Source organism: Mustela erminea, chromosome 10, assembly GCF_009829155.1.
Source record: "Mustela erminea isolate mMusErm1 chromosome 10, mMusErm1.Pri, whole genome shotgun sequence".
In the NCBI taxonomy this organism is placed as follows: Eukaryota; Metazoa; Chordata; class Mammalia; order Carnivora; family Mustelidae; genus Mustela; species Mustela erminea.
The window spans coordinates 1,026,529-1,039,999 of NC_045623.1; the positions used below are offsets into that span (position 1 = coordinate 1,026,529).

The following is a 13,471-nucleotide window of genomic DNA, read 5'->3' on the forward strand; positions in this document are numbered from 1 at the left end:
TCGATTCTAAAACCTCAGGCGTTTCCTAATTCTTTGTTTAGTAATCTCACTTTATTTAGTGAAATGCCTGGGCAGATGATGTTTTGAGAAAGTCATGTTATGTTCATTCCGTCTCTTTTCCTTAGTTTTTAAGCAGATGAGGGGCGTGAAGCTGTTTTTTCCGGAGAGCAGATCTCAAAGAATCTGGTCCTTTGAGAAAACAGGAAGCATGTTCAGGAAGCTTTGCCTATTTCTCTCATTTTCCTTCCAGAAAAATAAGTGACTTAAATATCTATTACAGATTTCATAGGATTAGGGGTAGGGAATCGCGCTGACCTTCTGAGACCGAGGGATGAGAAAACGAGGAAGCTGTTTTGGGCGAGTTTAAGGCAACGAATATCAAGTGTAGAGTCCGGGCTGGAGGTATTGGGGTGGAGGGCGTGGAGAAGCCATCAGCTGGAGCCAGGAAGAATGTTGCCATGGTTTCCAGGCAGTTTTTCTCCTTTCAGCCCGGATTTCTTCGCGTGACGCAAGAGATTACGTATTTCCGCTTCCGGCCGCGAGCTACCTTTGCTGGGGCCGGTTCCTGAGGGCGTGGGGTGAGGATCTGAGCTTGGGGATGGGGAAAGCAAGCCGGGTGTAGCGGGAGGGGGAAGCTTGCCTGAGAAAGATTTCGTACCAGTTCCCACCCCAAACCCTCCTGGGACGGTGAGCGGTAACTGGAGTGTACCCTGTGGCGCGTCCGGATCCTCCCGTACCCGGCCACGTACATCTCCGTGATGACGCCCCGCTACCATCTCTTTTCTTCCCGATGCTAGGGTTGTATTGGCAAAGAGAGCTAGGCAGCCTTGATTATGATTAGCGTATCCTTTCTAGGACATGAAGACTTCCACGTGCCCCTGTGTCCCTTGTTCCCGGGGACGTTGCTTTTCCAGACCCTGAGTAAGCCACGCGGTAGAGTATGCATTCTGCTGTGTTTCTCTTTCTTACCTGGTCTCTATACTTTCCCTTTATTCATTATTCTTTAGGTGCTGCAGAGTGAAGATTTAAATTCCAAGGTCATGGCAAAACATCTGAAGTTCATTGCCAGGACTGTGATGGTACAGGAAGGGAACATGGAAGGTGCCTACAGGACCCTGAACAGGTAACCAGAATTGTGCCTAGAAAAGCTCTCTTAGAAAGTTCTTGGGTGGCTGTTTTCTCCCTTCCCCCGTCATAGATCGTTCTCAAATCTCTGGCAACCCAGGTATTCACAGTCTCTTGAAACTTTTCAGCGCCTTAGTTTATTATCTTTAAAATGGACTTTTCCCCCAAACCTGATTGTATGAGGTTTGTTTATACAGAGCCTGAATTCTCTCCCCCAAGACCTAAGGAACCCAAAGGGAAAATCAAAGTGTAAAGTTGTGGGGAAGCAAGGATGTAGTATATGATAACAGAAGGTCGAGGGTGGGATTGGTGTAGAGCAAGGCTAATGGCAAGATTAATTCAGATTTGGGATCTTGGAGAAGCAAGCAAGAAATGGAAAAGTGTATCAAGTTTAGGGAAAGGTTACAGCATAAGCAAAACGTAAAGATGGAAATGAACTGGGACTAGAAGAGCTTTTTTTTGTTTTGTTTTTGTTTTTTAAAAGATTTTATTTATTTATTTGACAGACAGAGATCACAAGTAGGCTGAGAGGCAGGCAGAGAAAGAGAGGTGGAAGCAGGCTCCCCACTGAGCAGAGAGCCGGATGTGGGGCTCAATCCCAGGACTCTGGGATCATGACTGAAGGCAGAGGCTTTAACCCACTGAGCCACCCAAGCGCCCCTAGAAGAGCTGTTTTGAAAGGTTTTGAATGCTAGACTAAGAGATGTAGAAGGGCTGTAATAAAGAGTACCTTACTGTTGTACATTCTCAGGCCAATAGTGCCTTAGTCTTCCCTTATCACTGATTGTAAGGATTTTGACTTTCTGGCTTGCTTCATCATTTTCTCTCCCTAGTGTGAAAGAAACAAATCCTTGTGGAATTAAATTGTCAAAGAATTGTATGAAAGAGATCTTAAGAGAATACATGAGCTGTCCTTCTGCCTTAAGGCCAGTAAGGTGATAGCTTTATTACACAAGTGGAAATATAGCACATGGAAATTATGCTTCTTGGATCACACAATTATTGAACAGTAGAGAGGAACATAAATCACACCTTTCTACTGCAGTGTTCTTTGCTTTATATCACTAAATTGCTTACTGGTTCCTCTGGAAATGTAGACACTTATGGCAGTCATTTTCCTGTTAAGAATCTGTATTTGACTGGGTTTATTAGTGTTATTCTTGGGGACCGAGAAGGTAAGTAAAAAAACTAGTTCTTAGCAAAGAGTTTTAGGTGTGGAGGGTTGGATGGCAGAAGACCATAGTAAATGAGGGCAACTATGCTGTCAAGCTGTGTAATTGAGAAGCACTTGCAGGCTCAAGATGGATCGTGTGTCTTTTATTTATTTATTTATTTTTAGTTAGTTGGTTAGTTATCTGAGATAGAGAGCGACAGAGCAGGAGTAGGAGAGCAGAGGGAGAGAGAGAAGCAGGCTTCCTGCTGTGCATGGAGCCCCATGCAGGGCTTGATCCCAGGACCCTGGGATCATGACCTGAGCTGAAGGCAGACAGTTAACTAACTGAGCCACCCAGGCACCCCAAGATTTGTGTGTCTTTTAAAAGGATCTGGTCGGGGGCGCCTGGGTGGCTCAGTGGGTTAAGCCGCTGCCTTCGGCTCAGGTCATGATCTCAGGGTCCTGGGATCGAGTCCCGCATCGGGCTCTCTGCTCAGCAGGGAGCCTGCTTCCCTCTCTCTCTCTCTATGCCTGCCTCTCTGACTACTTGTGATTTCTCTCTGTCAAATAAATAAATAAAATCTTTAAAAAAAAAAAAAAAAAAAAAAAAAAAAGGATCTGGTCGGGGCGCTTGGGTGGCTCAGTGGGTTGGGCCTCTGCTTTCGGCTTCGGTCATGATCCCAGGACCCTGGGATCAAGCCCCGCATCGGGCTCCCTGCCTGGTGGGGAGCCTGCCTCTCCCTCTCTCACTCCTGCTTCTCTGCCTGCTTCTGATCTCTCTCTCTGTTAAATTAAAAAAAAAAAAAAAAAAACTTTATTTAAAAAATATAAATAAATAAAAATAAAAGGATCTGGTTTTAGGTCAGCCCCATTACCTCATTCTATGTCTGTGCATACTAGTTATATCCTTGCATAGAAGCTGTTCCCTAAAGGTAATCAGTTAAGTACCGTGTGGTAAGATATCCTATATCATTTTTTTTCTATCGCGGCTCATTCCCAACTCTTTTCCTATTTCAGACCTAGTGGCATGTCTGTGAGAGGCTCAAAATGTCTAATGACCTTTCTGTGCTCATATATTATAAGCACAAAATGAATGTCTTTATAGACTCAGTAGTGAATTAGCCAATGAGATGAAATGCTGAATTTGGGAAAAGGAAGTCTTGCAGATTCCTCCACCCTTTTTCTGATCTTTCCCCAAAGTCTTTTTGTGATTTATTTTGGTGGATTTAGAGGGGACTGTTAGCCAGGGTGATTGAGATGTTTGTATTATTGACTGATGTCAAAGGCCAGCTATTACTTGATGGTAAAACAAATTTCTAAAGGCTTAGCTTAGGCTCCCCTAAACTACCTGTTCCTAAAGTGCAAATAACACAAAAGCAAAAATTTGATTTTTAAGAAATGAGCTACTTTGGCAAGGAATAAAGGAACAGTTTGTGGTGCAGAACTATTTATTGAACTCTTTCTTATATTTGTATCAAGAAAGTAGCTACAACTTTAATACTTTTGACTGTAGTCATGGCTTGAATATAAGAGCACAGACACTCCTGCATCCCCATATCTGAGTGGCTCAGTCAGTTGAATAACCGTTTCTTGATTTCAGCTCAGGTCATGATCTTGGGGTCATGGGATTGAGACCTAAGTTAGGCTCTGCACTCAAGGGGGAGACTGCTGGAGATTTTCTCTCTCCCTCTCCCCTACCCCCCTACCCCTCCCCTTGCTTGCGTGCACTCACTCTCTGTCTCTCAAATAAATCTATTTTTTAAAGATTTTATTGATTTAGGGACGCCTGGGTGGTTGGACGGTTGCCTTCGGCTCAGGTCATGATCCCGGAGTCCCGGGATGGAGTCCCGCATCAGGCTCCCAGCTCCATAGGGAGTCTGCTTCTCCCTCTGACCTTCTCCTCGCTCATGCTCTCTCTCACTGTCTCTCTCTCTCAAATAAATAAATAAATTCTTTAAAAAAAAATATTGATTTATTTGATAGAGAGAGGGAGAGAGAGCACAAGCAGGCAGAGCAGCAGGCAGAGGGAGAGGGAGAAGCAGGCTCTCTGCTGTGTAGAGAGCCTGATATGGAGTTTGATCCCAGGACCCTGCAGATACCCAACTGAGCCACCCAGGTGCCCCTAAAATAAGTAAATCCAAAAAAAAAAAAAAAAGCACAGACCCTGAAGCAGATGGCCCAGTTTGGACAGATTTCAGCTCTGCCATTCATTAGCTGCATGATCTATCATAAGCTACAATGTCTCTCTCTCTGCCTCAGTTTCTTCCTCTGTAAAGTAGAACTAATAATAGTACCTACCTCTTGGGGATGATGTGAGGATTAAATTAGTTAATATGATTAAATTGTTTAGAAGAGTGCTTGGCACATAGTAGGCATTGTGTGTTAGCTATTATCATAAGCTGGAACTCATCATAAGGAAGTTTTAACCCTTTTGGTTTTGCTTGTGGGTAATTTATTTATTTATTTTGAATGATAAAGAATTTACATTAGCTGTTTTTTCCCTGTCTTCCTTGATCATTAGGTTATGCTCAAGGTGGCCTGGAGATGAAAAAGTGAGAAAATTAAGCTTTATTTTGTCAGGACAGTCCAGTTTGCTACTGATACTGGAATGACTTTTCTTATAGACTCTTTTTTTTTTTTTTTTTAAGATTTTACTTATTTATTTGACAGAGAGAAAGAGAGCACAAGCAGGGGGAGAGGCAGAGGTAGAAAGAGAAACAGGCTCCCCGCAAAGCAGGGGAAGACCAATACGGGATTCAATCCCAGGACTCTGGGATCATGACCTGAGCTGAAGGCAGTGGCTTAACCAACTGAGCCACCCAGGCATCCCCTCTTATAGGCTCTTATAGAGTGATACTTTCCAACAAAGGCTCTTCTATTTAGCCTATTGCTAATCTCATTTTGAAATAATAGCATTTATTCCTTCTGTATGGTCTGTTCTTTTTTTTTTTTTTTTTTTTTAAGATTTTATTTGACCCAGAGAGAGAGAGGCACACAGGCAAGGGGAGAGGCAGGCAGAGGAGGAAGCAGACTTCCTGCTGAGCAGAGAGCTGATACAGGGCTCAATCCCAGGACCCTGGGATCATGACCTGAGCTGAAGGCAGATGCTTAACCCACTGAGCTACCCAGGAGCCCCTGCTGTGCTCTTTCATCTCCATTTCCAGTTAGAAAAGTTTAAAACCTGAAAAACAAAATATCTCTAATTTCCTGCCTTAAGGAATTCATCTTTCCATTGATGTCAGACCTGAATTAGGCCTTCTGTCTTCTGAGAGAAGACTTTTCCATTGTCTTTGTCTAAGATTGTTCTTATTAACTTAGAACCAAACCTCTATTTATCTGCATCTCCCCAAATCCAATTATATTTTTATTTTAATAAACATTAGTTTTTCTTTTGCTGTTTTTTTTTTTTTTTTTTCATTTTATCTAAAAATTCTTCCTGATTCCAGATGCAAGTGGGTGGCAGGTGAGGGAAGAATAAATAAGTGGCAGAAGGTGAGGCATGTTTGGATTCTTTCTGCCATCTGGCCTGGCCTGGTACTATCTCACTTCTTGTTCTTAGGAATCTGTTTTCACATTCCTGTCTTTTTTTTTTTTCTCTCTCTCTTTTGTTCTTCTTTTTGTTAAACAGCAGCCCCATAATTCTTTCAAGATTCTCTTTTTGTAGATGAATGGCAGTTTATGCATACTTCTTTCCTAGGTATACCTAATAATTTTAGTCAGAAACCATAGGAGATTGGTCATTGTGACACCATGTGGTTTTCAACTCTGACTACCAGTTTAGAATTACTTGGGGAACCTTCCAAAAAAATTCTTGATCCCAGGGCCTAGCCTGAGACTAAGTCTGGGCAGTTGCAGCTGACCAGTATTTTTAAAATATACCATGAGGACGCCTGGGTGGCTTAGTTGGTTAAGCTTCTGCCTTCAGCTCCTGATCCCAGGTCCTGGGATTGAGTCCTGTGTCGGGCTCCTTGCTCAGCAGGAAGCCTCCTTCTCCTCCCTCTGCCTGCTGCTCTTCCTGCTTGTGCTCTGTCTTTTTCTCTCTCTCTGACTAATAAAGTCTTGAAAAATAAAAAAAAAAAAAAATGTCCCATCAGATTTTAATGTTGAGCCAAGATTCTAATGACTTTCTTAAAGGCAGAGACCTGTGCATTTTCATTTGTATATCCCTTGCATATGCCAAAGTGGCCCATAGAAAGCTCTCAATAAATGTCTATTTAATGAATGTAGATATTTCTTTATCTTTTTCAGTCTCTTACTTTAGTATTTGTCAAACCTTTTCACTGAAGTATCCTTAACAACAAAGGAGAGCAAAGGAACTATAGGGGTTTTGCTACTATAAGCAAACATGGAAGCTCTTTGAAGTCTCTCTTCTTTTAATTAAAGTTTTAAGTGATTTTTTTTTTAATCCATTGCCATTACATCTGTTCTAGGGCTAGCACCTCTGCCCCTATTCAAGTTAAAATTAGAGCTCTGGGCAAATGCATCAAATTTATCCAGAGACTTCTGTCTCTGGATTATACCCTTGGCACACTGTCAAGTATCCTAATTAAGAAATGTGGCATTGGGGCACGTGGGTGGCTCAAGTCATGATCCTGGAGTCCCGAGATGGAGTCCCACATCGGGCTCCCTGCTTGACAGGGAGCCTGCTTCTCCTTCTGACCCTTCCCCCCACCCATGCTCTCTCTCTCACACTCTCTCAAATAAATAAAATCTTTTAAAAAAAAGAAAAGAAAAGAAAAGAAATATGGCATTACTGGGTGGCCTGGGTGGTTCGTACGGTTAAGTGGCAGACTCTTGATTTTGGTTCAGGTTATGATCTTAGGGTCCTGGGATTGACCCCCACATCACACTCCTTGCTTATTGGAGTCAGCTTGAGGATTCTCTCTCCCTCTCCCCCACCTCTACCTCTCCTGCCTGTCTCTCTCTCCCCCGTCTCTAAAATAAATATATAAATGTATACAGGAAAAAAAAAAGTGGCTTTATTTTTCTTCATTTCAGGGATTAAAATGCCAATTTAGAAATAGCTTTTGGGGAAAAACTATATATTACTTAAAAAGGAAAGAATTTGATCAGAAAGAAGAGGAATGGTTGGAAAGAAAAATATATGAAAAGATTCAAGTCCTAGAGACTCAGAGCCTGGGGTGTGATTAACTCTTTTCAGCTTTCTTACAAATTTAGAAAATTAATACTGTGTGGTTGGGATTATCTAGGAAAGCAGTGCAAGATGTGCATGTTGTTGGGGTGCTTGGTGGCTCAGTCGGTTAAGCGTCTGCCTTCAGCTCAGGTCATGATCTCAGGATCTTGGGATCAAGCCCCACATTGGGCTCCCTGCTTACCAGGGAGTCTGCTTCTCCCTCTCCCTCTGCCCCTACCCTCAACTTTTTTCTCTCTCTTTTTCCTCTCAAATAAATTAATAAAATCTTCAGGGCACCTGGATGGCTCAGTGGGTTAAAGCCTCTGCCTTCCGTTCAGGTCATGATCCCAGGGTTCTGGGATCGAGCCCCAAATTGGGCTCTCTGCTTGGTGGGGAGCCTGCTTCCTCCTCTCTCTCTGCCTGCTTCTCTGCCTACTTGTGATCTCTGTCTCTCAAATAAATAAATAAAATCTTTATTAAAAATAAATAAATAAAATCTTTGAAAAAAGAATTAAAAAAAGAAAAAGAGCGGTGTATGTTGTTGGAAGGTGCCAGGTTGGAGCAGTGTTACAGTAGTGATTTTTATAGTCTTTGGGGAGGATACTTATTTTCTCAATTTACGTTCCGTCTTTAAGGAAGCTACATTTCTCTTCCTTTTAACTTGGAGTATTATATGCTATAAATTGTATTTTAGTTTCAGGGGGAGAAAATGGACAAATATTTTGCTCTTAGAATAATTTTCTAGGCAAGGACTTTTAAGCTTGAAAATGTGAATCCAGCTAGTTCTGGAGTATCCCAGTCTTCCTGTCAGTCAAACACAGTATTTTCTGATGCACTTTTCTTATTTTTCTCTGCTTTTTTTTATATCCTCTTTGGCCACCTTTTCTGTATCACACTTCTTCTGTATTCTGTATTCTTTATTATATCCCAGGCTTCTTATCTCTCCCAGCTTTCTGATGGTTGGTAGTTTAAAAAATTAGTTGAATGTCCTGTGGTGTTATTACAACAGTAGGTAGGAGAGCAAGTGAGAGAGAGGTCGTTAAAGCTTTGGCGTGTTTGGAGCACAAAGGCAGTCTTGAAAAGGAAACAGGCTATATGTCTGTTCAATGAGACCACCACAAAATGTTTGTTATATAACCAAGGGCCCTCATTCCTGCCCTGGGATGAGGACATGGAGAGTGGGGGTTGCTAGGAAGGCCTGTATGATTGTCTAGCCCCCAAGCAAGGAAAGGCAAGCACCCTGGAAGTGTGCCTAGTTGACCTCTTTTTATTCCTGGTAGGCGAACTTTGGGGCCCAGTGAGTCCTCGTGCATACACGTTATCCTGAAGTAGGCTGGCTATGCTGACATGTGAGTTTGCCACTTCCAACCTCCCCCAGCCTGGGCAGCTTAGCTCCTTTTACATAATCTGATGAATTTAACTAAAATTGGCAGCCGATTTCTCCTTCAGTGTTAGGTTGCCAAGCACCCGAACTCCAGGCTGATCTGTTTAGCCTGTTGGTCTGCCTGTCCCTGAACTACCTTTGGAAGCAGAAGCATCATTACTTCATCAGGTCTGCAAAGCTCTTGCAATTTTTTTTTATTAGAAATGAATTGATGGGTGCCTGGGTGGCCCAGTGGGTTAAGACTCTGCCTTCGGCTCAGGTCATGATCCTAGGGTCCTGGGATCAAGCCCCATATCTGCCTCTCTGCTCAGCGGGGAGCCTGCTTCCCCCTCTTTCTCTGCCTGCCTCTCTGCCTACTTGTGATCTCTCTCTCTCTCTCTCTCTCTGTGTCAAATAAACAAATCTTTTTTAAAAAATGAGTTGAGTAGATGTCTCTACTGTAGGGACTCTGGAGCTTTTTTGGATAACTAAAAAGAGCTGGGTAAGTGTTCGCTAGAGTAGTTAGAGCCATCCAGGGAACACCATTTAGTTATCCCATCATTATATTGGGGACCATGATCTTTTCATTCTTTCCCTTCCTCCATTCTTAAATCCTTCTGTACTTTTTTCTTACCTTGCTTTTTTTTTTTCTTTTTTTACCTGATCATACAAGCATTTACACAGGCATTTGCTAAGGTGATCACTTTTTTTTTTTTTTTTTTTTTTTTAAGATAGAGAGTGAGAGAGAGCATGAGCAGGGGCGCAGACAGAGAGGAAGAAGCATGTTCCCCACTGAGTAAGGAATCTGATGCAGGACTTGATCCCGGGACCCTGGGATCATGACCTGAGCTAAAGGCAGCGGCTTAACCTCCTGAGCCACCCAGGCATCCCACCTGGGAGTCTTTTAAAACATCTCCAGTGCATAATTCCATGCTAGACCAATTAAATCAGAATCTTTGAGGAATAGGGCCCAGGAGTCAGTACTTTAAAAAAAAAAAATTTATTTGAGAGAGCAAGCTTATGTGCATGCACGTGAGCACATGCGTGCGTCTGTGCAAGTTATGGGAAAGGCAGAGGGGAAATAACCTCCTAGCTGACTCCCATTGAGTGTGGAGCCCCGCCGCAGGGCTTAATCCCAGGACCCCAAGATCATGACCCAAGCCGAAACCAAGAGTTGGCTGCTCAGCCAACTGAGCCATCCAGGTGCCCCAGGAATAAGTAGTCTTTTAAAAACCTTTTAAGGGATAATTCCATTGTGCATTAGTGTTGAGGCTCACTGGCAAAGGTTAAGGGGGTCGGGTAGAACCTCCTTAAGAAGGTGTAGAAAGAAGGTTTTTAGTCAGAATCTGGAGGAATACCAACATTCAAGAGTAAATTAAGGACTAACGTTAGCAAAGGAGACCTTTATGGGCCAGGGTATGGAGTCTTTTAGGCTTTGGTGCCTCACTTCTCTATTGTAAGATTCTAGTGTTGGGTCCACGTGACTTCTGAGCATGACTGTGTTTCCAGTAGAACCTGAATTATCTGCTTCTCCTGCTTCTGGGAATTTCAGCAATTCCCTTGCCTCCTATTTTCCTACCACTAATACCTAAACAGACTGATTTATACAAATAAGATTTTCTAGTAGCCTATAGAGCATTCTTGATATTAAACAGCAGGAGCCTGGGAGAGGATCCCATAGGACAGTGGTTCCCATGTCTATTCACATTTGTAATTTACCTAAAGCTCACATCTTTTTTCAAGTTCATATTCATTCTGTAGTTGTTATCTTGGGCTTTATAGTATAACATAGCAGCAAGAAATAGGGCTTCCCACTGGGCAGAAGTAGCTGGTGGTTTCTCTTATTTTGATTTTCTTTTTCCTCTATCTCCCTTCTTCCACTTAACCTCCTTAACTCCAACTGTGTTTGTGACTTGCTTTTTACCTGTAATGAAAGAACAGGGTGAGCAGGAAAGGGGCCATGTAAACAATGTCAGAAATGGAGGGCGGCGGCAGCAGATGCCTCTAGATGAGAGGAAGCAACAAATTACAGAATAGAGCCAGAGGGATTGAGTAGTTTATAGAATAAGCTCCAGTGTCTTTGTGGAAGAACAAAGAGGTAAGTTTGAGTTAGATGTGTTATAAATCGAACAAGAGTACCAACGACCCTGCAATTGCACTGCTGGGTATTTACCCAAAGAATAAAAAAAGACAGGTTCAGAGGGGTACATGCACCCCGATGTTTGTAGCAGCATTATCAACAATAGCCAAACTGTGGAAAGAGCCCAAATGTCCATAGACTGGTGAATGGACATAGAAGATGGGGGTGGGTGGGTGGGTGTGTATGTTACTGAGCCATCAAAAAGAGTGAAATCTTGCCATTTGCAGTGATGTGGATATAGCTAGAGTGTATTATGCTAAGTGAGAGAAGTCAGGCAGAGAAAGACAAATACCATATGATTTCACTCATGTGGAATTTAAGAAACAAAACTGATGAACATTTGGGAAGGAAGAAGAGAGCAGGGGGGAAGCAAACCATAAGAGACACTTAACGATAGAAAACAAACTGAGAATTGATAAAAGGAGGTGGGTAAGGAATGGGCTAAGTGAAGAGCAGTAGGTGTTATATGTAATGTAATAAATATGTAATCATTAAATTCTCCTCCTAAAACCAATATTATACTATATGTTAACTAATTAGAATTTCTTTTTTTGGGACGCCTGGGTGGCTCAGTTGGTTAAGCAGCTGCCTTCGACTCAGGTCATGATCCCAGCGTCCTGGGATCGAGTCCCACATCGGGCTCCTTGCTCCGCAGGGAGCCTGCTTGTCCCTCTGACTCTGTCTGCCACTCTGCCCGTGCTCGCTCTCTCTCCCTCTCTGACAAATAAATAAATAAAATCTTAAAAAAAAAAAAAACAAAGTAGGATTTCTTTTTTTCTTTTTTTTTTTTTTAAGATTTTATTTATTTATTTGTCAGAGAGACAAAGCACGAGCAGGGAGAGTGGCAGGCAAAGGGAGAAGCAGGTTCCCTGCTGAGCAGGCAGCCTGATGTGGGATTCCATCCCAGGACCCTAGGATATGACCTGAGCCAAAGGCAGACACTTAACTGACTGAGCCACCCAGGCATCCCAACTAACTAGAATTTCAATAAAAATTTGAAAAGGAAAAAATATGTGCAACAAGAGGAACTGCATTGTAACTGCATTGGGTGGGCAAGAAAAAAAAACAGATTGAGCTCAATTTTATAGACCCTTAAAGATTAATAAAACATTTCTTCCTTCAGAGATTTTCAGTCTAATGAGGGAGACATTTGTATTAATAATTAATGGAATGGAGGAATGAAATAATTACTAGCTAGGTATACAATAATAGAAATGATTTTCTCTAAGACAAGAAGCCTTTTTGGAGAGGTGACATCTAGGTTTGGCATCAAAAAGAGGAGGAAAATTTTACTCAGAAGGTTGGCAACTGGACGTGGGGGTGGCATTCTAGGTTGAGGGAGCAGTATGAATAAAGACTTGGTACCAGAGTGTGTTCAGGGAGTAGTCAGCAGACTAGTGTGGTTGGAGCATGTGGTACATGGGGAAAATGGTGGGTGAGGCTGTTACTTAATACTCCACTCCCATTTGTATCATTGGTGTGATGAAGGCCTCTTCTCTCCTTGTGTTAATTAGGTCCAGAAATATCTCAAGCCTACAGACTTCAGCTGTGTCCATTAAACTGTAGGGACGGGGCAGCATTTGCCACTAAGGCTGAAGCAGGAGTCACCCGCAGTGATTTGTTTTTCCTACTACAAATGAGTCACCCCATCTGAAGATTCTGAAATGATCCTTTGGTTGAAAATCACTGCCATAGAGAGCCACTGTTTATAAGGACTGTGTCACATTCTTCAGATGTGCTGTAGGAGAATAAAGGTTGAAAATATGACCCTGATTATAAACTCCCCAAGAGCAAGGATTGTGTCATTAATTGCTTTGGTATTTCGCACAAATTCCTATTTGAGGCCTCGATAAGTAGGCAATTAATGCTGTATAACCATCATTTCACATCATAATTTTTATAGACGTCAGTTGTTTGATCAGTTGACTTCTGGCCATCTGTGAAACTGGAAAAGAATAATAATGAGCCCAGATTTCTAACTTCATCGCCTGCCTTTATACAGAATCCTCACCATGGATGGGCTCATTGAGGACATTAAGCGACGGCGGTACTACGAAAAGCCTTGTCGCCGACGACAGAGGGAAAGCTACGAAACCTGTCGGCGAATCTACAACATGGAAATGGCTCGCAAGATCAACTTCTTGATGCGGAAGAATCGGCCGGATCCATGGCAGGGCTGCTGAGGCCTGTGGATAGTAGGCCCAGTATGAAAATCCCTATCTAGGTGTCTCCTTTCTCCAATCCCATTTTCTCTTACCTTTCTTATAATAAATTAAATCCCGTATAAGCAAGAAGGCCTGCATATATAGAAGGAATCCCATAGTTAGCAATGGACACTCTGTTCTATTGTGTGAAAGAGAAACTAAGTCAAAAAATAGTCTAGGAGGGACGCCTGGGTGGCTCAGTTGGTTGGACGACTGCCTTCGGCTCAGGTCATGATCCCGGAGTCCTGGGATCGAGTCCCACATTCGGGCTCCCAGCTCCGCGGGGAGTCTGCTTCTCTCTCTGACCTTCTCCTCGCTCATGTTCTCTCTCACTCTCTCTCTCTCAAATAAA

At 42.7% G+C, this 13,471-nt stretch overlaps 1 protein-coding gene across 3 annotated transcripts; it reads left to right on the plus strand.

Moving 5' to 3' along the window:
- The first annotated feature begins 498 nt into the window (after positions 1-498).
- On the plus strand, positions 499-13,206 carry MRPS21 (mitochondrial ribosomal protein S21). 3 transcript variants are annotated; one of them, XM_032301388.1, is made up of 3 exons: positions 499-578; positions 1,008-1,123; positions 12,918-13,206. In XM_032301388.1, the coding sequence occupies exons 2-3, from the start codon at positions 1,041-1,043 to the stop codon at positions 13,096-13,098; spliced, it is 264 nt and encodes an 87-aa protein (XP_032157279.1). In that variant the 5' UTR covers positions 499-578; positions 1,008-1,040; the 3' UTR covers positions 13,099-13,206. The 3 variants fall into 3 exon arrangements, with proteins under 3 accessions (XP_032157279.1, XP_032157280.1, XP_032157281.1); XM_032301389.1 differs by having other exon boundaries at positions 573-687; XM_032301390.1 differs by lacking the exon at positions 499-578 and adding an exon at positions 695-921.
- Positions 13,207-13,471: the final 265 nt, after the last annotated feature.